Source organism: Carassius auratus, chromosome 30, assembly GCF_003368295.1.
Source record: "Carassius auratus strain Wakin chromosome 30, ASM336829v1, whole genome shotgun sequence".
NCBI lineage: Eukaryota > Metazoa > Chordata > Actinopteri > Cypriniformes > Cyprinidae > Carassius > Carassius auratus.
Window position 1 is genome coordinate 24,173,041 of NC_039272.1, and position 24,289 is coordinate 24,197,329.

General features: G+C 38.9%; 2 protein-coding genes and 1 pseudogene across 4 annotated transcripts; 1 reads left to right on the forward strand and 2 right to left on the reverse strand.

Annotated features, from left to right (window-relative positions):
* Positions 1-1,268: 1,268 nt before the first annotated feature.
* LOC113049738 (zinc finger BED domain-containing protein 4-like) lies at positions 1,269-6,505 on the reverse strand. 2 transcript variants are annotated; one of them, XM_026212343.1, is made up of 3 exons: positions 5,342-5,360; positions 4,266-4,320; positions 1,269-4,082 (listed from the first exon to the last, which is right to left on the reverse strand). In XM_026212343.1, the coding sequence occupies exon 3, from the start codon at positions 4,078-4,080 to the stop codon at positions 1,405-1,407; it is 2,676 nt and encodes an 891-aa protein (XP_026068128.1). In that variant the 5' UTR covers positions 4,081-4,082; positions 4,266-4,320; positions 5,342-5,360; the 3' UTR covers positions 1,269-1,404. The 2 variants fall into 2 exon arrangements, with proteins under 2 accessions (XP_026068128.1, XP_026068127.1); XM_026212342.1 differs by lacking the exons at positions 4,266-4,320; positions 5,342-5,360 and adding an exon at positions 6,226-6,505.
* LOC113049739 (alpha-soluble NSF attachment protein-like) lies at positions 5,613-10,846 on the forward strand. 2 transcript variants are annotated; one of them, XM_026212345.1, is made up of 11 exons: positions 5,613-5,838; positions 6,596-6,675; positions 6,765-6,881; positions 6,998-7,044; positions 7,146-7,223; positions 7,695-7,750; positions 8,554-8,638; positions 8,710-8,814; positions 8,908-8,976; positions 10,399-10,449; positions 10,558-10,846. In XM_026212345.1, exons 1-11 carry the CDS (start codon positions 5,741-5,743, stop codon positions 10,657-10,659), a joined length of 888 nt encoding a protein of 295 aa, XP_026068130.1. In that variant the 5' UTR covers positions 5,613-5,740; the 3' UTR covers positions 10,660-10,846. The 2 variants fall into 2 exon arrangements, with proteins under 2 accessions (XP_026068130.1, XP_026068131.1); XM_026212346.1 differs by lacking the exon at positions 5,613-5,838 and adding an exon at positions 6,377-6,506.
* Positions 10,847-20,428: 9,582 nt separating this feature from the next.
* On the reverse strand, positions 20,429-21,468 carry LOC113050059 (interferon-induced protein with tetratricopeptide repeats 5-like; annotated as a pseudogene).
* Positions 21,469-24,289: the final 2,821 nt, after the last annotated feature.

A 24,289-nucleotide genomic window follows, 5' to 3' on the forward strand; every position in this document is an offset into this window, starting at 1 on the left:
CTAACCACAGATTTACTACATATACCGTGGTTAAACTGGTTAATATAGCAAAACCATGGTTAATTTGTGGTTGGGGCTATTTCCGTAAGGGCTATTACTGGCTCTCATAATAAAAGTTAAAAGAAAAACCGTATGTAATTAATATATATAATATTTTTTTCAAAATGCTGTGTAAATATGTACCCGATTATGAATTAAAATGCAGCTGTATTAATGAGCAAAACGTTCAGACGTTAAACGCACTATTTACGCGTGGCTGGGAGCAGGTGTAGATTTCTTTCGTACCAACTAACATTTGGAAAATACGAACGTTTTGATGAATCCGAAAATTTACGCCAAAACCACTTTACACGCGATTTACACAAAAATTCGTTCTGCTCGTGTTTCATGAATGAGACCCAATGACTAAACGAATCCTCAGACCTCTTAGAGACCAAAGACTATATTAAATGAGTGTCACAAATTCCTTGTAAAGGGAATGTGCTATTTCATAACCTATTTACATAGCAGTATAACTGTATTTATTGTAACCCTTGTGTCTAAAATAACCAAGTATTTCAAACCTGTATGAATTTCTTTCTTCTGTTGAACAAAATAATATATTTTGAAGAATGTGGTTAAAGGGATCGTTTACCCAAGAATTCTGTCATTACTCACTACATGCCAAACCACTTAAGCAAGGAAATCGGTAAAATAATCCATGTAACATCAAGTTCAATCATAATTTTTTGAAGCTACAAGATTACTTTTTGTACGCAAAGAAAACAAAAATAACGACTTCATTCAACAGTTCGTCTCCTCCGTCTCACCCTATAGCGCCATTTTGTAGAGTATCCACTGAACGTAAACAGCATATGCTGTTCTGTGTCAACTACGCCATGCGGATACATTGTTTTTGTTCAAATCAAAGCGTAAACAACATAGCTGACAGAACAGAATACACTGTTTACATTCAGTGGATACTCTCCAACAACATTGTTGAATTAAGTCGTTATTTATGTTTTCTTTGCATACAAAAAGTAAAATTATGGTTGAACCCCTGTTGTCATATGGATTATTTTACAGATGTCCTTGCTAGGTTGCTGGACATTGATCGTGTTAATTACATTGCTGTCTACGGGAGGGTCAGAGAGCTCTCAGAATTCATACAAAATATCTTAATTAGTATTCCAAAGATGAACAGATGTCTTAAGGGTTTGGAATGACATGAAAGTAAGTAATTAATGACAAAATTTTCATTTTTGGGTGAACTATTCCTTTAACAAAACAGTTGTGGTCCCCATTGACTTCCATTGTATTTTTTTAGTAAGGGTGAGTAAATTGGGGGTAAATGATGACAGCGTTTATAATTTTGGGTTAACTATCCCTTCAATGTGACTTTGTACATATGTACATAAACAGGGATCATGACTCCTCCTCAGACACACGAACCTTACTTTCATAGGACACTAGAGTCTGGTAAAGACTTTCTCTGCTTTGGTTTCCACTGACACTGTTCCACTGCTCATTTTCGCGTGCAGAGGAGCCACCTTTCAGCAGATCCACATAGTCAGTGTTCTGATGAAGAAACAAAATGTGGTCAAGGTGTTTAGATCCCAGTGTGGCCCTTCTTTGGGTCACTGGGGACTCCCTAGGGGCAAAGGCCCGATTGGCAGACACGGAAGTTGCAGGTATAGACAAGTATTTCCGTGCCAGTCTGGCCACAGCAGGAAAGCGATGCTCCTTGTTGCGCCACCATTGCAGGGGTGAGAGACTTCGTCGGCAAAGTGGCTCTGCTATGTAATTCTCCAGCTGCTGGTGAATCTCTGGCATTCGCTCAGTAGGATCCTCGCCCAGAAGAATATCGTACATACTCTGCGGAAGAGGACTCATCCGTATACGAGGCGTGAGGTGTAAATCCCCTCTCAGTGGCGAGGTCATACTGGTCCCGCTAGAACGTCTTTTACGGTCACTGGCATTCTTGAAAGGTGATCCAACCTCAAGCGTGTTTTCATTGACCTGTTCTGGAGATGATACAGCAACAGAGGGCTCACTCGGCTGTAGCTCAACGCTGTCACCTTCCTCTGCCGATCCAACTGATTCTGGAGAATCTAAAGAAGCCATTGCAGGAATTGGCAAAGGATCATCCAATCCAAAATCAGCAGGTTCTCCATGTTCATCCACAGGCTCTTCCATTTCCATGCTTTGTCTCCTCTCTCCATTCATTCCTTCGTTACTTGTGAAAGCCTGAACAGATAGCAGCTCTTTCACTTTGTCATGCAACTTGCTGCGAGCATGTGGGCTGAGAAACCGCAACTCTTTAAAACGCGGGTCCAGAAATGAGGACAATACAGCAGGGCAGTCCAAAAGAGCATCTTCATCACTCAGACTCCAACGTTTGTCCATACCAGCACGAATTCTCTCCATAACTCCCCTAACCACTGGACAGGTGCACTCTGCAATTTTCTTTCCCAGGAGCCGAGACACTCCTTGCAGGCACGGCATTAGGGCTGAAATGGGTCCATTGATGTCCTCACTCAAAAACGATGCTGCAATGCGAACGGTTTTGAGCACGGGAACCAGTTCATGTACAAGACGCCACTGGTGATCTGCCAGATTTGTTGCTACTTTTTGCTCCTCTAGGACAGAGCTTATTACCCATTTGAGCTCCAGCAGACTTTCGCACATCTCAATGGCAGTGGTCCAGCGCTCTGGATCATTCAAAACCAGGCATGCAGACTGTTTATTAACAGCCTCTGCTTTCTGGCTCAGTGCTGTAGAAGCATTCACATCGTGCTGGAAATGTAGGACGATGGCACGAGCATCTGTCAGAGCTTGTCTGACAGTCTCCACACAAAGTCCTTCCTGGACACAGAGTTTCAGGGCTTGTCCTGCACAAAGCAGTGGTGCCCATCCCTCTGGAAGATTGCCCGGAGGAGGATGGCTGGGTCCAGCAAATTCTTGCTGATATTCCTGATCAATGGCCATATTGTCCTGCCTTCTGGACTCAGATCCACTGGGGGTGTCATGCACAACACAGAAAACGAAGTTTTCTGGAAGCTGGAACTCAGAGAGGACTGCTCTCAAGGTGTCCGCAAAGCTCGCTTGCCCTTTCTCAGAAGGGTTTCCTTTAAATTCTGCTACCGGTCGGGTCTCGAGCACACAACGAGCCAGGCGCCAGTGAGAGTCAACAAAATGAGCACTGACTGTAAGGTAGTACTGACCATCCCCATCAACCCCACACCCATCTACGGATCGCCAGTATTCAGTGCAGAGGGTCAGACAGTGAGAAGCTAGACTTGCCTGTAGATGCTGCTGAAGGCATTGCTTGAGGTTGTGGTAGCGATGCCATAGTAGACTTCCGAGCAGAGATGGAGAAGGCACAGGGTAGTTAGGCTCTAGGCAACTCAGTAAGAGCTTGAACCCTCTTTCTTCCACCACAGACAACGGCTGAAGGTCTCTGAAGACCATCTCCAAGATAAGATCGGTCAATACCTCTGCTCGCTTGTTGCTGCAGGCCCTTGTGCCACTGCGGTTGCTGCTGCCTCCGGCAGTGCCGCTCATCTCCCCTGCAGGAAAATTATACATTAGGCAGCCCAAATCTGTTTCTTGGTGTACAATGGCATTTGAACTTGAAGCACCACTTCCTGCTGCACAATCAGGGGCATATGTTGTCCGGGCAGGTTTGGTCTCCACCATATCAGATGCCAGTATTTCTTCCTGCTCCTCCTTGACAGTAACAGGTAGCACTGGTTGAAATGGAGCATTGCCTGTGGTGTTACATCTGTTACCATGTAAAGAGGTCTGAATGTGAGAATGCAATGCTGCAGGAGTGGGGATGCCTGCTGTGTTGTGAGGGGGAACGGCTCCTTCCCGAATGCTGTGTTTGCGTCCCAAGTGTTCTCTCATGGAAGTAGTGCTGTTGTGAAAGGAAAGCTGCCTTTTACAGTGGTTGCACTCAACACGATACAGACTTAACTGTGTGTAGTGGTTCCACACTTTTGATGTGCGGCGATCAGAAAATGGTAAAAAACGGTGCATTCTCCGACGAAGAATTTGACCGTTGTGACTTCCAGGATGCCTTTGAGGTGGGAGATCCATGTCTGTAGTGAAAGAGAATTTGAAAAAAAGTCACAATTGGGGTCAACAAAATATCACAATTGTACAGAAACACCAGTGCTGTACACAATCTTTGTAAATCTAAAGAGATAGCATTATCAGCACGGTCTTCTTGTTTATATTCTGACTTGATTGTAGCATTTTTTTTAATGCTGTGACATACTCACATAGAGCTTTTCTAATATTTTGTCTTGAAGTGTCTCACCTCACCCGTCCAAGACACTGCACAAATTAGTTGTCATAATCATTTTGTGTGTGTTTTAGAGAGAGAAAGAAATGTAAGCTATTTAACTATTAAAATGAAAACGTCTAGCTAAAATATACAAACATAGTAGTTTGGTCTGATTATGTGATCACTGTAAAAATGTTTTTGTGGCTGCTCAAAACCTCTTGTACAATTATTTGGTTATATAAATTTAAGATGTTTTTGCAGCTAAAATATAGCTTTCAATGTGCAGTTTGTTTTGTTTATAATCCAAATACCTAAAATACTAGTCCACTGTTTTATCTCAGATGTGGCCAGTTGTAGAACACTGTCACATAACACACAAAAAAATGCATACCAAATGCAACACAGTGAAAAGCTATGAAATCACAATTGTATGATGAGGGAAAGGTGAATATTGATATATTTGATTCTACAACTTGACACAATTTCATAAGTCCATCACCTTTTGGCTTATTTGCCGTTTATATCAAAAGGTCTGACTGTGAGAAATTATTTTAAAACTACAAATACACCATCCACTTAGTAACTTAGGTTATTATTACTAACGTTACTTGATAAACCGTTTAAATAATAATTATACCAGAAAAAAAGATTGTAAATGTTTATCAAAAAGTATAACGTTAGCGTGTCAGCGGAACAATCAAATCATTTCTTTGTTTTGTTTTTTCGCGGGAATATTTAGAACAATGATAAGATTTGTATTAAGAGAATAACTCCGTGTCAGGTATAGCTCTCTCTTTCTCGTTACAAGATCGTTTAGCCGGAGAACAATAACCATGCAATATGATACTAATGAAACAAATCCGCTATTATTCACATCAAATATCACTGGATGTTCTTCCGGGCGAGCATAAGGGCCTTTACGATTTCATCCGCTTTCAACACTTGTCTTTCCACCAATAAATAGCACACGCTTCCGCAATGCTGACTTTTACAACTAATTTGTTTTCTCGTCGGAAAAGAAATAATACACTACCAATAACATTTGTAAAAAATCTCAGAATTCCTGCTAACCTTCCGCTCGTTTGCGACCTGCACACTGGATGTGCTCACGCTGTGGCCGCTAGGGAACCAGGGTAAGTTGTATAAAGACAAGAGAAACGAAAAATGTACATCCGTCGCGTTTATATATCATAACTGCTCTACTCTGCTCGTGTATTTATGATATAGTAATTGTTACAAAATTATAAATATGCAATTATTAACTGATAACTACTAATAATTTGTAATGCAGAAACCACAGTTCGGTTATTTTGAAAACAACTATTTTGCGACGATCCCCAGAGTTCTTAGCGAATTTACTTCCGTTTTCCGCATGATGTGTCAATAAAACAAAATAACTTCATTTCAGGCGAAGTGAATGGGATATTGCTTGGATATCATTCCCTGCAGTCTGATTCAAATTTAATCAAAATGGATTACTCTGGAAAAGAAAAGGAAGCTATGGCCATCATGGCTGAGGCAGACAAGAAAATGAAAACGTCACATTCGTTTTTCGGATCGTTATTTGGGTAAATCCATTAATGATGTTTCAAATTAATTGTGCAAATCTTTAACATCACAATCTAACAAAAAAATAAGCATCAAATACTATTCGTTTGCAACAAGCAATGTTAAAATATAATTTGTATTAACACATATAATCGATAAGCAATCATTTCGTGATTGCATTATTTGTGATTCAATCCTGTTCGCATTTAGCTGTCATCAGTCTACCAGAGTTTATTTTTCCAGATCGCACAAAAGTGAAATCAGCCAGTTAGCCGAGTAGCATTTCATTGCACGTATAAAGCATCACAATAAACAGAGTTGCGTGCGTTTAATGCGTTCATCCATACACAACTCCAAACTATTGAGCACTGAGACATGCAGCTCGATTTAACACTCCTGAAACTCACCCATGCTGTCTTCGTTGGGCTCTTCCGTGCACAGTCTCTCTCCGCCGTTGGCTACAGTGGGGATGTTGAGTCGATGTTTCACTCTCAGGTGTTTTATCATGTTGGCTGTATTCGAAGAGAACTTAAAGTCCGTCTTACACAACCTGCAGTGAACAGTGGCATTGCTCTCATTCTTGATGTAGTACTTCCAAGCTACAGAGCAATATCGGGCCTGTGTTTTCGGACTGATTTCCAACTCCTCTTGCTTCATGTTGGCCATATCAGGTCTGGAAACACGTTGTGTGAGTGCAAGCGACCGCTGCTGATAGCGCCTCCTATCGTTTTCAATGAATTAAATGAATGAACCTCCCCTTGCTTTTGTTCATTCTAGGAGTTCCTCCAAGGTCGAGGAGGCCTGTGACTTGTACGCGAGAGCTGCCAACATGTTCAAAATGGCAAAGAACTGGGGTGGTACGACACACAGCAACTTTTGCACCATAATTTGAGGGTGTTCAGTAAGCACGTGTCATTTGTACTGCTGCTTTGTTCCTCTATCTAAGCTGCCGGAGATGCCTTCTGCAAAGCTGCACAGCTGCATTTACAGGTGCAGAGCAAGCACAACGCAGCCGTGAACTTTCTTGATGCTGGCAATGCATTCAAAAAGGCTGATCCTCAAGGTACAACTAACGTTGTTTACATTACGAACAATAAAAATCTCTCCTTATGTAGCCTGAGTGTCTGTAATTCAAAAGAAGGAATTCTATAATGGCTTTTCTGCAACTTTTCTACACAGAGGCCATAAGCTGTTTCTGTCAGGCCATTGACATCTACACAGACATGGTGAGAGAAATTAAGTCTAATTTAAGCGTTCAAAAACAATTCAGCATGGTAATACACTTTTCTGATTAGGGATTTTTTTTGTTACGAATCTGTTTCCACAGGGACGTTTCAACATTGCAGCGAAACACCACATATCAATTGCTGAAATCTATGAATCTGAGTTACTGGACATAGATAAAGTAAGTGGGAAGTGAACTATTTATGTAAATGTACACATTTATCAATAAGTGGCTCAGATCCATATCGTCAGTACGAGTATAAAAATACTCTACCTCTCAAACGTTTGGGGTCAAATATAAAAATAATACTTTTATTCAGAAAAGGGTGCATTCAATTGATCAAAATAAAAGTAAATATGTTTGTTACAAAGTTTTTCTATTTCAAATAAATGCTCTTATGTTACTGTTCATCACAGAGCGTTGACCAAATTAACTGTTTTTAGTATTGATATAATACAAGTTTATTGAGCAGCATATTAGACTGATTTCTGAAGCATCATGTGAAAAAAATAAAATGTTTACATTTGAAAAGTAGTGTTTTTAATGCATCCAGATGATACCATAATGACCAAAATAAGAGCCCTTCATGAAACATTAATTGTTAAATTGCTATTATTTGTGACCAGAATACTTATGTTTATTTGTTTACAGGCCATCTCTCATTATGAACAGGCAGCAGATTATTACAAAGGGGAGGAGTCCACCAGGTACTCTTTGACTGTATCCGAGATCGCCCCCTATACCCTCAAACAGGGTACTTTTTGAGGGGATAGTCATTTTAAGTGGTGTCCGAAACCATAGTGGGCATTCTCGAGTGCATCATTCAATCCCACAATGTGCTGCAAAAAATGAGTGTAGAACCGATGTACAATCAACGGCTGAAGATGACACATAATGCACTGTGAGAGTCATGCGCAGAATAAATAAATAAATAAAAATAATGCATAGACAGGTATGAACTGTCAGAACGGAGACGGCTAGAATCACTATTCGTATATAGCATGAGAATACTCACACTCAAAATTGTAGATGTAACTCGAAAAATATCATTTGAAGCCCTTCTCTTTCTTACTGTTGGGTGTAACAGCTGATTGCCTCACGATTCAATTAACGAAATGTACAAATGCACATGTACAAATTGATTGTAAATTGACTGTTAAATAGTTTAACTAGGGTTTATATACATAATTTATGTGACACAGTTCAAGATTATTCCTTTAGTCTCTCTACCGGACCTCCCCATTTCTAATGATTATTATTACAGCAAGCGAACTATGCTAAAGCGGCAGAGTCGTTTTCATTCACTCCTTCAAGTGAACTGAATGGACTAATTTAGAGAATAGTGAATGAGGGTATAGGGGGCGATTTTGGATACAGCCTTTATCAGTGTTTATAAGTATTGTAGAACAACTTAGGTTTGATCACAAAGCTGTGTTGAAATTAAAAGATTTTTTATGATGAATGATAATTTTGTATTATTAAACTAAATTAACTCTCTCTCTCTCTTTAGTGCAGCCAACAAATGTCTTCTCAAAGTGGCAACCTATGCAGCTCAGATGGAGCAGTACCAGAAAGCCAGTGAAATATTTGAGCAGGTCTGTGATTTAATCTTCTGTCGAAAAGCTGTGTTCATTTGTCTCATTCATCCTTCATGTTGTCTGCTCAGATTGGGACTTACTCCATGGACACTACTTTGCTGAGGTATGGTGCTAAAGACCATTTCTTCAAAGCAGCTCTGTGTCACTTCTGCATGGATATGCTCAACTGCAAGGTTACTGATTTACTCCCTTCCCAATCTGAAAACATTTACAATGACTTGTAACTTTGCGCTTTCTCTTTATTTAACCCTTGTTCTCTTCAATAGCTGGCTATACAGAAGTATGAAGAAATGTATCCAGCCTTCTCAGATGCTAGAGAATGCAAACTTCTTAAGGTTGGAGTCTTTCTTGCCAATACATTTAGTTACTTGAAGATTATTCTATAGAACAGAATTGTGATCTCAGATTCATGGTCAACATCCATTTGAGACGGAAGGTGGATGCATTGCACAAATCCTTATCTTTTAGGTTACCATTGCATCTATTTAATGTCTTATTGATTTGTATTTGAAAGGATGGAGTTGGTAAGATTTTTTTTTGATGCTGTTAAAAAAAAAGACATTGTGAAAATATAGTAAAAAAAATAATAATTTCAGAAATCATTAAATGCTTATTTGCTGCTCATTTCGTATTATCAATGTTGAAAACAGTTGTGCTACTTAATATTTTATGTGGAAACCATTAACATTTTTTATGTATTCTTTAAAGTGGTGGTTGATTGGGATTTCACTTTTTTAACGTTAGCAAGTTTGTAATGTTGCTGTTTGAGTATAAATAATATCTGCAAAGTTGCAGTGCTGAAAGTTCAATGCAAACGGAGATATCATCTTTTAAAATTCTGGCCATTTAATGCCTACAAAAACAGCTGGTAAGGGACTACAACGAGCTTCTTCCCGGTTCTGTTACATCACAAACCCAGATAAACCCCACCCCCGGGAACACGAAACAAAGGAGGCGAGGCCATGTTCTGCTGCTTTAGAGAAGAGGAAGAGAAAACTAGGGGTGCACGTAAAAATCTGTGCACATGAATCGCGATTCTATCTTCTAAAGATTCTAATGGATTTGCAAGTTTAAAACCAGTGTTCTTAATCAGTGGTTCTCAATCCTGTTCCTCGCATCGCCCTGTCTGCATCTCTCTCTCTCTCAGATTGTCAGATCAGTTAGCAGATCCAACATACGGAGCCCTGAATAATGATCCCCTTACCCAACCCCACCCCTAAACCTAACGTCACTATTACGTCAACCAATCAGGTATCATGGTGTAAAAACACCTTGATCTAGTAACTCCCATTACTTTCCTGCAGAACCTATACTTGGGCTCTAGATGCGGTTTAGCGAATCAAAACACACTGAGCCAGCTGACCAATCTCAGCCCACCGTGTATTTCTGAGGGAGGGGCTTCATAAAAACAGGAAAAGAGAAGGGACAGATCAGTGTGGAATAAAGATAAATTATGTAAAAAAAACAAAAACAAAGCATAAACGCATGTTAGATTGCACCCCATAAACACAATCAAGCCTAGAAAAAAACAGTCAACCACCCCTTTAAATTGCAATAGATATTTTGTAATAATGAGTCTTTGCTGATACTTTTTTTCAATTCAATGGTTCCTTGCTGAATAAAACAATTAATGATTTACATAAAACTCGTACTAACCCCAAACTTTTGAAAAGTAGTTCAGAGTCTTTAAATTTTTTTTGAGACTTTATACAAAGTAATCAATCACAATTTAAGTTTCTGCATTTCACACTAAACAGAAACTTATTGATGCACATGAAGAGCAGAATATTGATGCATATGCTGATGCAGTAAGTTTTCTTAGTATTTTGTTTCATAATTCACTGCACACACATTAACTGTGGTAGTTCATTCATGAATTGGTTCATCTAAATTCTGGATTTCTTTTATTTCATAAGGTAAGGGAATTTGACTCCATCACACGGCTTGATCAGTGGCAGACCACTATGTTACTAAGAATCAAGAAGACCATTCAGGACGAGGAGAATGACCTTCGCTAATGTGAACTCATGATTCCAAGCTCATTTCCAATTCTTTCTCTCACTTAACAGTGATTCCTACCTTCCTTTCTTACCATCTTTATTATTTATTCATATATGTGAAAATAAAGGTCACCCCAAATCCTACTAAAGAAATGTAAATTTCATCCCAAAGAACACGGTGAAGTCTTCTAGAATGACATTTAGGTTGAATTTAGGTTACAAGGGTAAATGCCTAAATCTCATTATTTTGTTACCATTTGCGTTCATGCTTCTGCATCTTCAGTAGTTGCTTTATTTATTATTCTTTTATTAATGGTTATAAATTATCATTTGATTTTCATTTGATACACACCAAGTCACAAGGCTTGTATGTGTCCATATTTATTAGTAGTATTATTAGTGAAGATAATTCTAGATTTGTGCAGAACTGTGTAACTGTGATGATCAGCTCGAATCAGCTGAAACAGTACTAATTGCTGTCTTTGTTTTCCTCTATGGAGGGAGGAACCAGCTTGGCATGAAAATGTTTTAGTTCTTCTTAAGCTAATATCAAGCTGAGTTTAATTTATTGATATATCACAATAGGCTCATCATTAAAAGTCATATTGTTTGTTATCTAAAATTAACAATTAACTTAAATTATTAGGCTTCTTATTTATTAAGTTATTACATTTTACAATTCAATGCTTTTTGTGTTGACCGTTTCATCTACATACATGTTCAGATGCTTATGACTAGTCATGAACAATACAGGAACTTAAGCATGGAAAAAGCATGGCAGAATAAGCTTAATGTTTCAAAACATTAAGTGTAACCCGAAGTATAATGTTTGGAGGCAAGCAGTGGAAACATGCATGAATTCATCTAAATCTATGTTAAACTGATTTAGAAAGCTAATAAATGATTGATTCCCTCCATTTTTCATGAGTATTAATATTTCAACAATGTGGGCATACATACAAAGAGCAATGGACTGTAAGGAACTGCATATATAAACCTTTAAGCATCTGGCCATCAATTCACTTTCTGAAGCAGGTTTATTTTTATCTGTTTTAATCTTCCTCCTCATCTTCCAGATCCTCTGTCTCATCCAGGGCTGCTTTCAAAGCCTGCTCTTCCTCCACACTGGGGTCCAGGGCCTCTGTGATTTCAGGCCCACTGGGGTACCCATTTTGGGTGGTGGAAGAATGGTTGGGGTGTATGCTTCTCCAATACATTTCGTGCCCCAACCAAATGTATGTTTCTAAACCTCCTGTGAGGGGGCAGAAGAATCTCGGCATCTTCTTCCACATCATCCGCAGACTTCTTAGTTAAGTTTACCCACACACAGCGGCCCTAACATTCACACATGTACAGTACTGAAGCACATCCTCAGACTCCTCTTTGGGTTGGTCAGGCGCATCCACAGGCATCGCTGCGGACTCCTCCATGGGTTCTTCTGTCTTCTCTTTCTAAGTCAGTTAGAAATACCAAGGGTTCACACAAAACAAGGGGAGTCCGCCTTTAGTTATTATGCCGTCCGCAGTTGGAATCAGCTTCCAGAAGAGATCAGATGTGCTAAAACACTAGTCACATTTAAATCTAGACTTAAAACTCATCTGTTTAGCTGTGCATTTATTGAATTAGCACTGTGCAATGTTTGAACTGATTGCACAATATTTTCACAGATTTTTTAAATTTTTGTTTTTTATGTAAAATCATTTTCTAACTGTTTTTACCATTACCATTGTGTACGAAATGTGCTATATAAATAAACTTGCCTTGCCTTGCCTTCTCTGAAATGGAGCTGGACTGTGAAGCCTCCTCAGACACCTCCATCTGGTGAAGCTTAAATTTACTTACATTTCTAAATGTCTTTAATTACATCTCCAAATGTGAATCAACAACCCATGAGTAGAATCATAAACCAAACCTACATTTTGTCTCCTTTTGATAATCTGTTGCACTCAGAAGAAAAGATCTGTCGCTACTTCATTTTCATTGCAACATACCCCTCTCTCTTCTATTATTTCTGGATTATGAAGTTCAGGAAGTGGTTCTGGTCCTGGCTTCCTGCTGTTGGCCTCCAGAACAGCCATAACAGATGCTTGATACAGAAACAATACAACAACACCAAGTAAACAGGCTTAATATGTTACAGGTAACAGATTTTCTCTTCTAAAAGACTATTTCCACCTCCTACTATTTATGTTTTGGGATAGCATTATGATACAACAAAAATAATTACTGTACATGTTCCATGTAATCTCTGAAATAATAATAGCAATATGCATAAATGTTTTTACATAACATTTGTAAATATAATAAATATCAAATACAACATTTATTTAATGTGGTTTTCAATTTTAGTTGAAGTTTTAGACATTATGTTTTTATTAACATATTAACATTTATAAATGAATATTATAATATACTATAATATTAATAAATATAAAATTTTTGAATCAGCTTTTATTTTTGCATTTTTAGTATTCAATTTAATTTATCTTTTTTATATTATATATTTTGTTTACAGTATACATTTTATAAGTAATTCTTTTTGTAATTGTAATATTTCAAATGTATTTTTTTTTACATTTCTCATTTTCCATTCATTATTTATATTTAATTTCAGCTTCATTTGAGTGAATTTAAACAATAACACGGGTGTAAATAGTATATTCAGATTACAATCATTTCCTAGAGAACACCTATTTGGGACAAAACCTGCAAGTTTTGTGATCCGCACCTGGTGAGGGGTGAAGGCGTGAACGTGCTGTAGGAGGGGCTCCCTCGTCTCCGGGCAGCGCTCAAACACACTGGTCAGCTGGAGGAGAACGTTGTAGGACTGGGGTTTGGTGCGCTAGCAGCACTTTACAAAGCCCTCCCACACTTTAGGATACTTCCACACCTGTACAAGCAATCATCAGCTAATCAGCAAAAGATTACAATGAGAGATGAGTATGATGAGATTATGTTTGAGAACTTGCGTTGATAATTAGCAGTGATAAAGGGTTCAGTCCACTGAGCTGTTTGTGAATAAGTCGGGCTAGGATGTTCATGACGAATCCAGCAAGACTCACACGTTCTTCTCCCCGAAACACAGGTTAGTGGCTACAGAGGAAAAGAGAACAACATGGAAAGTGTTAAAAAAAAAAACATTCAAAAGAACGACAAGAAAATACAAAGAGGCAGTGACAAAGTTCCTACTATTATGGAGCCATTTACATACTGATTATTAATATGTTATATAATATGTATGTATTAATACCCTTCAACTTTACCAACTTTATTTTGGGTAACACAGACTTCTTACCTGATTATGCAAAGTATCTATTCAGAATTTTAATTATTGCTTGTAAGAAAACTATCACCAGATAGGCTCCTCCTTGATCACCCTACTCTTGGATAGACACATGGATAGAATGTGTTAATGAAATCTACCAGATGCAAAGACTAACATTTTCACTCTGTTTGCAGATGAATAGATTTGTAGTCTTATGGTCAAAATGGGTATCCTGTGTTAATCAATCAAAAACATGCAGGAATGTTGCCCTGAAAGTTGTCAAGATAATGGTAATCAAGGGTTGATTTTATTGTACTGTATTTTATGTATTGTTTATTAACAAAATCATTGTTTATGTTTTAGAGATTTGTATTATACACTCTAAAAACGGCTGGGTTATTTTTTAACCCAAAATGCTGGGTTGAGTCTGTTGGGTCATTTTGTTGGGTTATTTTATTTCTTTTTAAACACTTTTGGGTAGTTTAAATTTACCAGGTGTTGGGTTAAACCTGCTGGGTTGTGTCGCTGGGTTGTTTCAGGCCAGCGCTGGGTTATTTAACGCGCCTTGAAGATGTTTAAATCGCTCCCCAACTGTCATTTTGGAAGAACAACGGGGCAAAGCCACGGCTTTCAACTGTTTTAAGGTACGTTTATTTAATGTTTTCATTAATAATAATTTTAAATTAGCAGAATTATAACTTTTTTGTGGCAACAATACTGTTAAACGTCTACAGGCCAACATTATTTACGTTAAATGAACTGTTTACCTCAAACGGCCAACCTACGTTACGTGACTCGCATAATCGTGTTAAGGTATCTGAGACGACAGATTAATACAGTTTTATTACGTTTCAGACAGTGACGGATGGCTGAAATATGCGAAAACCTGTGAAAATAGAGGAAAAAGTCGTTTCTGACACTGAAAAGCGAATTTAACATTTAAGTGAGTCAAATGAGTTCAAAAAGTGAATACGACTTTCTGCTCTAATGTAAACGCCTGCAGTTGTCCATATCGACATGTAAATCATAGAAATTACGTACAATATATTCGGTCAAACCGGTTCAAATAAACCGGTTCAGTAATTCTCGAATAAAGTGATTCCCGGAAAATAATCGACGTCTCAGGGCATTTCAAAGTGCGTGCAGGCACAGCGAGTGACGTAGGCCGCGTTAGTGAGGTGATTTGATGCTTTTGTGATTTATAAAGTCTTTTTACATACAAATTATAATTAAAAATGTGTTTTTTCCTGTCAGAAAAGCACATGGATACATTTGTGAGATAAAAACTCGTCGAGTGCAGTCTTATTGAGGCGTCTAACGGTAAGTTCGTGTTTATTATACATTTTACATAATTGCTTGTCTGTTATAACGTTAACCCTCACGTAACTTAAATGCACATATATTTGTATTTCGTGCTATAGTTAAAGCTAACTTTGTGTTCAGAGTGTACCTAATTTAGCAGCGTAAACATCATATATATATTTTCCAGATCGTGTTTTTGACTTGTCCTTATCACTTTGGTAACGTTACATCTATAAGTGTTTATATATGGACTGTTTTAAAGCTGCTGAGTAACGTGACTTGTCATAGAAATGTCTGCGTGCGCGCATTCAGTGTGATCTCCCTCACTGTGCCAGTGACTGTGTGTGTTTGATAAAGCCGGCATATTAACATAAAACTGTGATTTAAAATGACCGGAACATCCCATTGATTAGACAGTTTGAAAGCACACCTTTTAGCCAATCACTAGATCATATTCTGCTTCTGTAGACCAACTCATAGGTGAATTTAACAAATAATCATGATGGGTAAATTTCATGATTAACTTCACACAGTTAATTGAACTGAATCACTGTTATTAAAACAATTTGTCTTTTTTTATTATTTTTTTTTACTATATTTTAAAGGTTGGAACAAACATGGAATTCCTTAACCGAGCAGAGTCCACAAAACCCCATCCAATTGTTGTGGCGATTTAAAAATGCCAGCAGATCTCTCAGGCATTGATGATAATCAATGAACAGGTAAGGATATTCTGGACTATTTTCAAAAGGAATTGCAAATTTTATATTTAATTGCATTTTTCCACATGTGGACGCATACATTGTCACATAGTCCAAATGCAATTGAAAAGCATTTGAATTTCAGATGCTTTACTCAGAAAGCTGTCAATTTGTGTCAAGGGTGGGACTATACTATGGGGCATGTTTTTTATTGGGATATATTCTGTAGTTTTTACCCCAAATCTCTCACTGTTTGCACTCTGATGCACGTCAACAAAACAACATTGCAGTTCTACTCTTATTTACCTATTTGCATCTTACCCTATATTTTATTCCTCAAGTGAAAAGCATTTGGTTAATGGTGAATATTGACCAATAGTACCATGTGGTTCTAACTGTTAGCAGGGGATAGTAGCTGCATTTGGGGTAAAAATTACAGAATTATTTATGGTGTATGGTGCTAAGAATATAAGGAGATCCGGGTTGCACTGTCTGTTCTTTAACACGCATCTCTCGGAGCGGCAGCTGCCTTTAGTAGTGCCTTAACCTCCATTGTTCAAAGCATTTTGGCACAATTGTCTTTGAGTGAAATCACCTCCCAATACAAACACTCTCCATAGTAGGGTCCCACCTCTGGCAAAAATTGACAGTTTTCCATGTGAGACATTGGAATTTCAGATGATAAAGTAATTGTGATTCCAATTGAGTTTTGGCAGGTAACATGTGCGACACAGTGAAAAAACAGACATGGTAATTAGTAACACCTCATGTACTTGTTTTTATGTTGCATCTATGCTAACATTAGTCTGTTTCTCTCTTATTCCGAGGTCACCGTAGCCACCCATATCCAGTACGTATCCAGACCAGATGGTGGATCAGCACCTAGAAAGGACCTCTACATCACTGAAAGACAGCGGAGACCAGGACAACTAGAGCCCCAGATACAGATCCCCTGTAAATACCTTGTCTCAGAGGAGCACCAGGACAAGACACAGGAAACAGATGATTCTTCTGCACAATCTGACTTTGCTGCAGCCTGGAATTGAACTACTGGTTTCGTCTGGTCAGAGGAGAACTGGCCCCCCAACTGAGCCTGGTTTCTCCCAAGGTTATTTTCTCCATTCTGCACCGATGGAGTTTTGGTTCCTTGGTTTTCCTTAGTTGGGGACAATTAATATCAAGCGATATCATCGACTTGATTGAACAGAGGGACGATACATCACTGAATCAATGATGAACTGACTTTAATTGAAAACTGAGTGTTTACTGTTGTCCCTTTGCATTATTACACACTATTTTCCTATTTAATACTGTAAAGCTGCTATGATGCAGTATTTGATCAATATGACAGGCTTATTACTCATAATAAATGGAAAATACAGCTGCAAACGGACTTTGCTTTTCCATTTGAAATTTGGCAGTCACTGTGCATTCATGAAAACTGAAAAGGTAGTTTTTGTTCAGTGTTTTTGTTCAAGATTTGCAATTGTGTTTGGATTTTGTCACAATTTGTCACATGTGGAAAACGCACAAAATTGTCCTTCCATTGACAGGCTCTATAGCAGAGTACACTGCTCTCAGGTGCAGATCTTTGCTTCAGAGCTTAAGTGTTTGACAATAGTTCACCCCAAAATGAAAATTGTCAATATTCACCCTGCTCTGAAAGCTCTCTAATATCATCGAAAATATCTTAACTTGTGTTCTGAAGATGAACGAAGGTCTTATGGGTTTGTAACGACAAAGTTGAGTAATAAATGACAGAATTTTCATTTTTGGATGAACTATATGTTGAACTACCCTAAGCAGTGCACATCTACCTACATAGGAGTCTTTATATACTTGATATAAATTTTAGGACATCTTTAAATGATTTTACATTTAAATTTAAAGAATGTTAATTGTCAATGTCATTTCACTGTGTATTTAAATAGCTAAACATGTCAAAATGTATTAGTTAAACAGCTAGACAGGTCATTCAGAAATAATTTTCTTATTTATTGCAACTGTAATTCTGTGATTTTTATTTATTTATTTTGCATTTGCTGAAAAAAAAAGGGAAAATTCCATGTTGTTTGTCATTGGTACAAATTTTTGAATGTCACATGGCATTAAAATATTTTTAACAGTCTAAATAACCTGTATTCTTCATTATTTATTAATCCATGATTGCTTTGTTAAGCAAAAGTGAAATTATGAGAATAACCCAGCAAGAATAACCCAGAATCATAAAAATGCAAACCCACAAATGGTAAAAATGACTCTAAATTGGGTTTTCTAAATAACCCAGCATGCTGGGTTAAAATGTGTAAACCAGCATGCTGGGTTACTTTAACCCAGCACGTGTTCTGTCCAATATTTACCCAGTGCTGGGTTGCCAATTGGGTTATTTTTAACCCAGCCATTTTTAGAGTGTAGTAATGCACCCTTTATTTGTGTTCTAATATGTTCTTATTATATTTACAAAAATGGGAATGTTGGGAATGGAGAACCTTGATCTAGATCACAGATTGGAACTGTGACCAGGAGGTAATGTAAATCTGGCTATTGTATTGTTCCCAATGTTTAAAAAATAAAATAAAATAAATAATAATAATAATAATATAGATGAAATGAAACATTTTAAATGTATAAAAATTAATGCCAAGGACTGCACAAATAATACAAATACTATTTAAATTGTAGGTATAAAAAAAAAAAAACCTGCATGGCACTGTGTTCATTTACACTCTTCCTGTGTTTTCAGTGTCTCGGAGCAAATCCGAGACTTTTTTGTGTTTTTAGCATTTTACCATATTTATAGCAAGAAACATCAACTAAGCATACTTAAAGATCTGCCTGCAGTTTTCCAGCATTTTCTCCCTGCTTTAGTCTTTTTAATGTTTGTAAATTAAGAATTTAATTGAGACTTAGCCAGAGTCGGGGGCAAGTTAGCTGGGGAGCACAACAAAACAGATAAAGAATAAAAGAAAGTAGTAGATTTGTGTTTGACTGAATAATGTCAGTGGATTTAAATAATTCACCGTGTAGCATCTCGTATGTCTGCACCACCTCAGACATGAACATGGTGAGATTAATGCTGGAGATGGCAGGGTGCACCATAAACTTTAACAACTGCTCCAGAGCCAACTTTCCCTCCTGACACAAGCTGTCTTAGAGCAGGACAGGAGGAAGTGAAGACGACAAGTAGAGAAGAAATGGAAGCAAAAATAAAGAATGAAAATGTTTCTGTAAAACCTTTAAAAGTCTTCACAATAGTGCAGTATGCTTTGGGGGGAACAGGAACGGGAACGGGATGCCCCCCTCCAATAAATTTTTTTTTTCCAGGTTTGCTGTGCTTGGCTCCTAAATTGGTCATTTTTGTTATTATATATATAAATACACTATTAAATAAAAAATAATACTATTAATAATGATAATTTAATTTGTACTAAATAAAATCATTTTTTTAAAACAAAATGTCAATATTTAAATGTAACAAATTAGAATACAAAAATAGGGTACACTTTATTTTAAGATGTCCTTGTAACAGTTTAATTATACATTTAAATACAGAGTGATGTTAATTAACTACATGTACTTTAAATAATTTTGTACAAAATGCGGTATGGGTCAATCTATTCTCAAGTGGTGCAGTGGAGGATATTTGACCATTTTTATTGTACTTTATTTTCAATTTGAGTTATTTTTATGTATTGTAATTCAAAACCACCATTTTTAAAATTTTGTTTTGCATCTTGGTGTCTTGGCCCACAACAAATTATATATTTTCCCACTTCCATAATGGGATACATTTGAGTGTGCACGATTTGAGACTTTATGGGGGAAAGAAAGTGCAACTGTTTAATTTCGGATTGATTATTTCTAAAGCGGTACCGGACAGGAAGGTTAAATGTTTAGAGATAAAAGTGCACAGTGGTAGCATCCTGCTGTAATAATTATGATTTTGAGATTCCAACCAACTTTTGGACCATTTTGGACCACTTTGGATGGACTGACCCGTATGTAAGATCAGCCAGCACTCACCAAGCCTCCTCAATGAATCCAATGACAAACATTCGCTCCTCAATTGACTTATCAGTCTGAAATGCGATGATTTCCTGTTAAAGACGGATAAAACAAAGTGTGAATGTAATTCCCATCTACTTCCAAGTCGGTGAAGATGGTTCAGTACTTAAATCCAGAAAATTATCAAGCAATGAAGGGTCCTTGATGATAATCAACTCCTACACCTAGGAACTTGTAAAAAGTTACAAATTAAAGAAATCTTACAAAATATTGGCACTATTGAGTATATCTTGAATAAATGGATTTAGAAATCATAAATATGGCGGATAGCTGCATCAAGGAACCAATGTATTTCACATTGTAAATTCTGGAAAAAAAAGTATGTAATCTATGTCTGTGACCTAAAACTGAAGAAGAAATTGAGATTTTCAATGTCAAAATTAAATTTCCAAAATGGAATTTCAGTCTAAAAGCTGGACTGAATAAGCAGGAAGACGGTGATCATGCACCTATGCTAGACAAACTTTCAGTGTATTTCAAGTAATCCAAGTAAAATATATTAAAAATGTATTTTATAAAAATTCTCATAAAACTCTTTGGCCTTGAGTTTTTCACCATTTACTTCATGAATGAATCCCTGTATGCCACACACCATGCCGTCATCTGGGCTTTTCAGCCATTTAATACGATGTTGCATCATGGTTTTAAGTTTGTCCTCACACAACTTGCCTAGCTCTGATTCTGGCGGCTGCCTCAGACCTTGCATGGTTTGTTGAAAGGCCATTGGTTCAGATCTTCTATAGTGGAGCTGGTATTGGCCACATAAACAATTAACTGCCCGCAAATGTTTCTTTTCATTATAAGCCAGTTTAAATGCTTCTTCAAAAAGTCTATCAGCTTTTAAGCTGCCTAGTTGTCCGTGATGCAGTGCTAAATCTGCCACGGCATTCACAAAAGACGGCTTTAGGGTAATCTCCCTATCCAGATGATGGATGCATAGATCCAGGTATTGCTCTATTTCATCTGACTCTTTAACATAAAACTTTGCTTTGCCTTGTATCCTATGTTTCTTTTCCAGGTATATATATTTTTCTTTTTGTAACACATAGCCAATTGATGGTGTATAAAGGCAGAGTTTGGGGTAGCCTGCAAGGCATCTTCTAGTAGATTAATGGCAATGTCCAGGTTTCCTAATTGGCGGAAAAATTTTGTTGTGTATCTTATGACGTGTGGGTTTTCAGGAGACATCCTCAGTGCCACAATCACCTTCTTCAGCCCAGGTTTGAATGTCTTATCTCTGTTATTTAGCATTCTTAAGGCTAACAACAGTAGTAGAACAGCATCATCTGGATTAAGTTATATAGCTCTTTCAAGCCATTTTATTGTTAGGGAGTCTGTAGAATCAGGAGTGTCTTTTGTTGTGCGGTACAGTGCAATAGCATAGCCTACATTTAAATCACTGTCATCCGGGTTCATTTCAAGGGCCTGTCTAAAGCATTCCTTTGCAGCATGTGAGTATTTGTTAGAGAATTTAAAGGTCCTGTTTTTCATGTTTTTTTTTTTAAGCTTTGATTGTGTTTACAGTGTGCAATATAACATGTGTTCGCATGTAAAAAAAAAAACCAAAAAAACAAAACCTTATCTGTATACCGCTGTTTTCACTGTCATAAAAACGGGCTGATGACTTCCTTGTTCTATAAAGTCCCTCCTTCAGAAATACCTAACGAGTTCTGATTGTGCCAGCGGTTCCTGTGTTGTGATTCGACAGCAGCTGAGCACAGGCTGCCCTTCTGGAAACGCGATTAGGCTAGTTTTGGACTAGTTTTGAGAAGCAAGTGGGCAGGATTTGTTTTGAAAACCTGGCAATCCTGATCTGAACGCACATGCTGGAGACATGCTAAACAAATCTAAACAGCATTGCCCTTTGTGTAATAAGTTACAGAAACTGTTAAATGCACCAACTTAAATAATAAAATACACTTACCAGTTGTGGTCAATAAACAACACCTTCTCCAGACAAAGAGGGAACTGCTCCATCTTTCAAGAATAATCTTTGTGCGAATCCGATATTAAACTGATTGAGATTAAGAAAGTTGTTCTCTGCAAGCTGTCCTCAGCAAAATGTGCTGCACATAGTTTTACATGTGCATTATAATTTTCTGGAACCGAGTTAAACATAAATTGTAACCATTAATCTCCAAGTACAGCGTCCCTGGGAAGCCCAAACAAAGGTGATTGGACTCCGAGATGAAAACAACAGTTTCGACGACATGGCGACAAACACAGCTCTTCCTTTTCTCCGTGCGAGCGCAACAAGTCCACGCCCCCTTTTTTGTGTATTCCTGTCGGTGGAGGTTAGTCAAAAAACGGTTCTAGTGACGTCATTACTGCAGGAACTAGAGGGATGTAGTCCAAATGGGTCGTTCGATGTAGACAAAATTCTGTTAAATAAAATATCTCGGCTTGGCATTGAACTTTGAGCTTTAGAATTGTACAGATATTATTTATACTCTAACAACAACATTACACACTAACTAAAGTTTAAAACATGGGATCACGAAGAACGGGACCTTTATGAAAAGTCCAAGCCTTTTCTCTGAGAACCTCGACAGTATAAGTGAATCCCGGAGTAAAATCTGTGAACCGGAAACAGAACCGGAACGAGTAACCCGGAAGTGATGTGCGATCGTGTCTGTGTTGATGTCTGAGTAAAAGTCACCATTGGTGTTTATAAAGTTTGAGTTTGAATTTGAGTTAATAAATTCGTCAGCAGTCCAGCCGACCCCTTTGTCCTCTTCCTTTCCTCTCACGAACTTACTACACTGGTGCCGAAACCCGGGAAAGGAAGAAGGAGTGCCGCCGCTATGCAGAGTCCCTCCTCTACGCCATTTGCGGACGTTATTTCATCCCTCCCAGCCCTACAACAGGAGCAACACCAGGCCCTCCTGGACTTGAGAACGGATCAGGAGCGGCGATTCCACACCATCCTTCAAGCCCAGCAGGAGGACCACGAGAGGTTCCGGAGCTTGATCGACCGGGAGGTTCGCGCCGAGGCCACGGGACCGCCCGCGGTTCCCGCTCACTTACCCCTCCACAAGATGGGACCACAAGACAACCCAGAAGTATTCCTAGAGCTGTTTGAAAAATCAGTGGAAGTGAGCGGCTGGCCCCGGGACCAATGGCCAGTCCGTCTGATCCCCCTGCTCTCGGGCAAGTCCCAGGTGGCCGCACAACAGCTACTGGTGGCGAACCTCCTAGTCTTCGACGACCTAAAGAGGGCCATCATTCAGCGGCTCGGCCGGACCCCAGAGCAGCATCGCCAGCGCTTCCGTTCCCTGGACCTGGGGGAATCCGGTTGGCCCTTCGCGATGGCCCAGCAGCTCCGGGACTCCTGCCACAAGTGGCTACCGGCCGAGGGGAGTTACGTGGAACACATCATCGACCTCATGGTGCTGGAGAAATTCATTGCTCGGCTACCGAAGAAAACAGCCGAGTGGGTCCAGTGCCACCGTCCCACGTCACTGGACTCGGCCATCCATCTAGCAGAGGACCACATGGTAGCGTGCCCAGGGGTCGGCGAACCCTTAACATCTCTCTCTTCCTCTCCCTCTCTCTCCTCCCCTTCTCCCCTTCTCTCTCTGGACCTGTCCCTCTCCCTAGGTCCCGTCCACCCAGCCCTCCTCGTGTCCAAGGTCATTACAGGGATGTGGTGGAGTATCCGGTGGTCTCAATTGTTATTCAATTCCGGGGACAAAAGCATAGTGTGGAGGTGGCGGTTAGTCCCCACCTCCGGCATTCACGACAATGTGTGCAGGTGGTGCGCATCTTGTCCGGAATGTCAGTTGGTGAACCCACTGGCCGCCCCAAAAGCACCTTTACGCCTTCTTCCCTTAATGCAGGTCCCCTTCGAGAGAATTGGTATGGACCTCATCGGGCCATTAGAATGATCTGCACGGGTGAATCGCTTTGCATTAGTCCTAGTTGACTATGCAACAAGATATCCTGAAGCAGTGGCCCTCCGCAACATTTCCGCTAAGAGTGTTGCCGGATGCCCTGTTTCGTCTTATCTCCCGGGTGGGGGATCCGAAAGAGATCCTCACCGATCAGGGCAGGGCGTTTATGTCACATACGCTATGCGAACTGTACGGATTATTGGGCATTAAATCGATTCGAACTAGCGTCTATCACCCACAGACCGACGGCCTGGTCGAACGGTTTAATTGAACACTTAAATCCATGATCCGTAAATTTGTTCAAGAAGACGCCAAGAATTGGGATAGGTGGCTAGAGCCCTTGTTATTCGCTGTGCGAGAGGTCCCACAAGCCTCCACAGGGTTTACTAGATTACGCAAATTTGCACCAGGAGAGAAAGTAC

Coding starts and splice junctions, on each gene's coding strand:
- LOC113049739 (XM_026212345.1), top strand. CDS start 5,741: ATGGATTACTCTGGAAAAGAAAAGGAAGCTATGGCCATCATGGCTGAG. Junction 5,839..6,595: donor TTTTTCGGATCGTTATTTGG/GTAAATCCATTA, acceptor TGTTCATTCTAG/GAGTTCCTCCAAGGTCGAGG. Junction 6,676..6,764: donor AATGGCAAAGAACTGGGGTG/GTACGACACACA, acceptor CCTCTATCTAAG/CTGCCGGAGATGCCTTCTGC.
- LOC113049738 (XM_026212342.1), bottom strand. CDS start 6,484: ATGGCCAACATGAAGCAAGAGGAGTTGGAAATCAGTCCGAAAACACAG. Junction 4,083..6,225: donor GCCCAACGAAGACAGCATGG/GTGAGTTTCAGG, acceptor CTTTCACTACAG/ACATGGATCTCCCACCTCAA.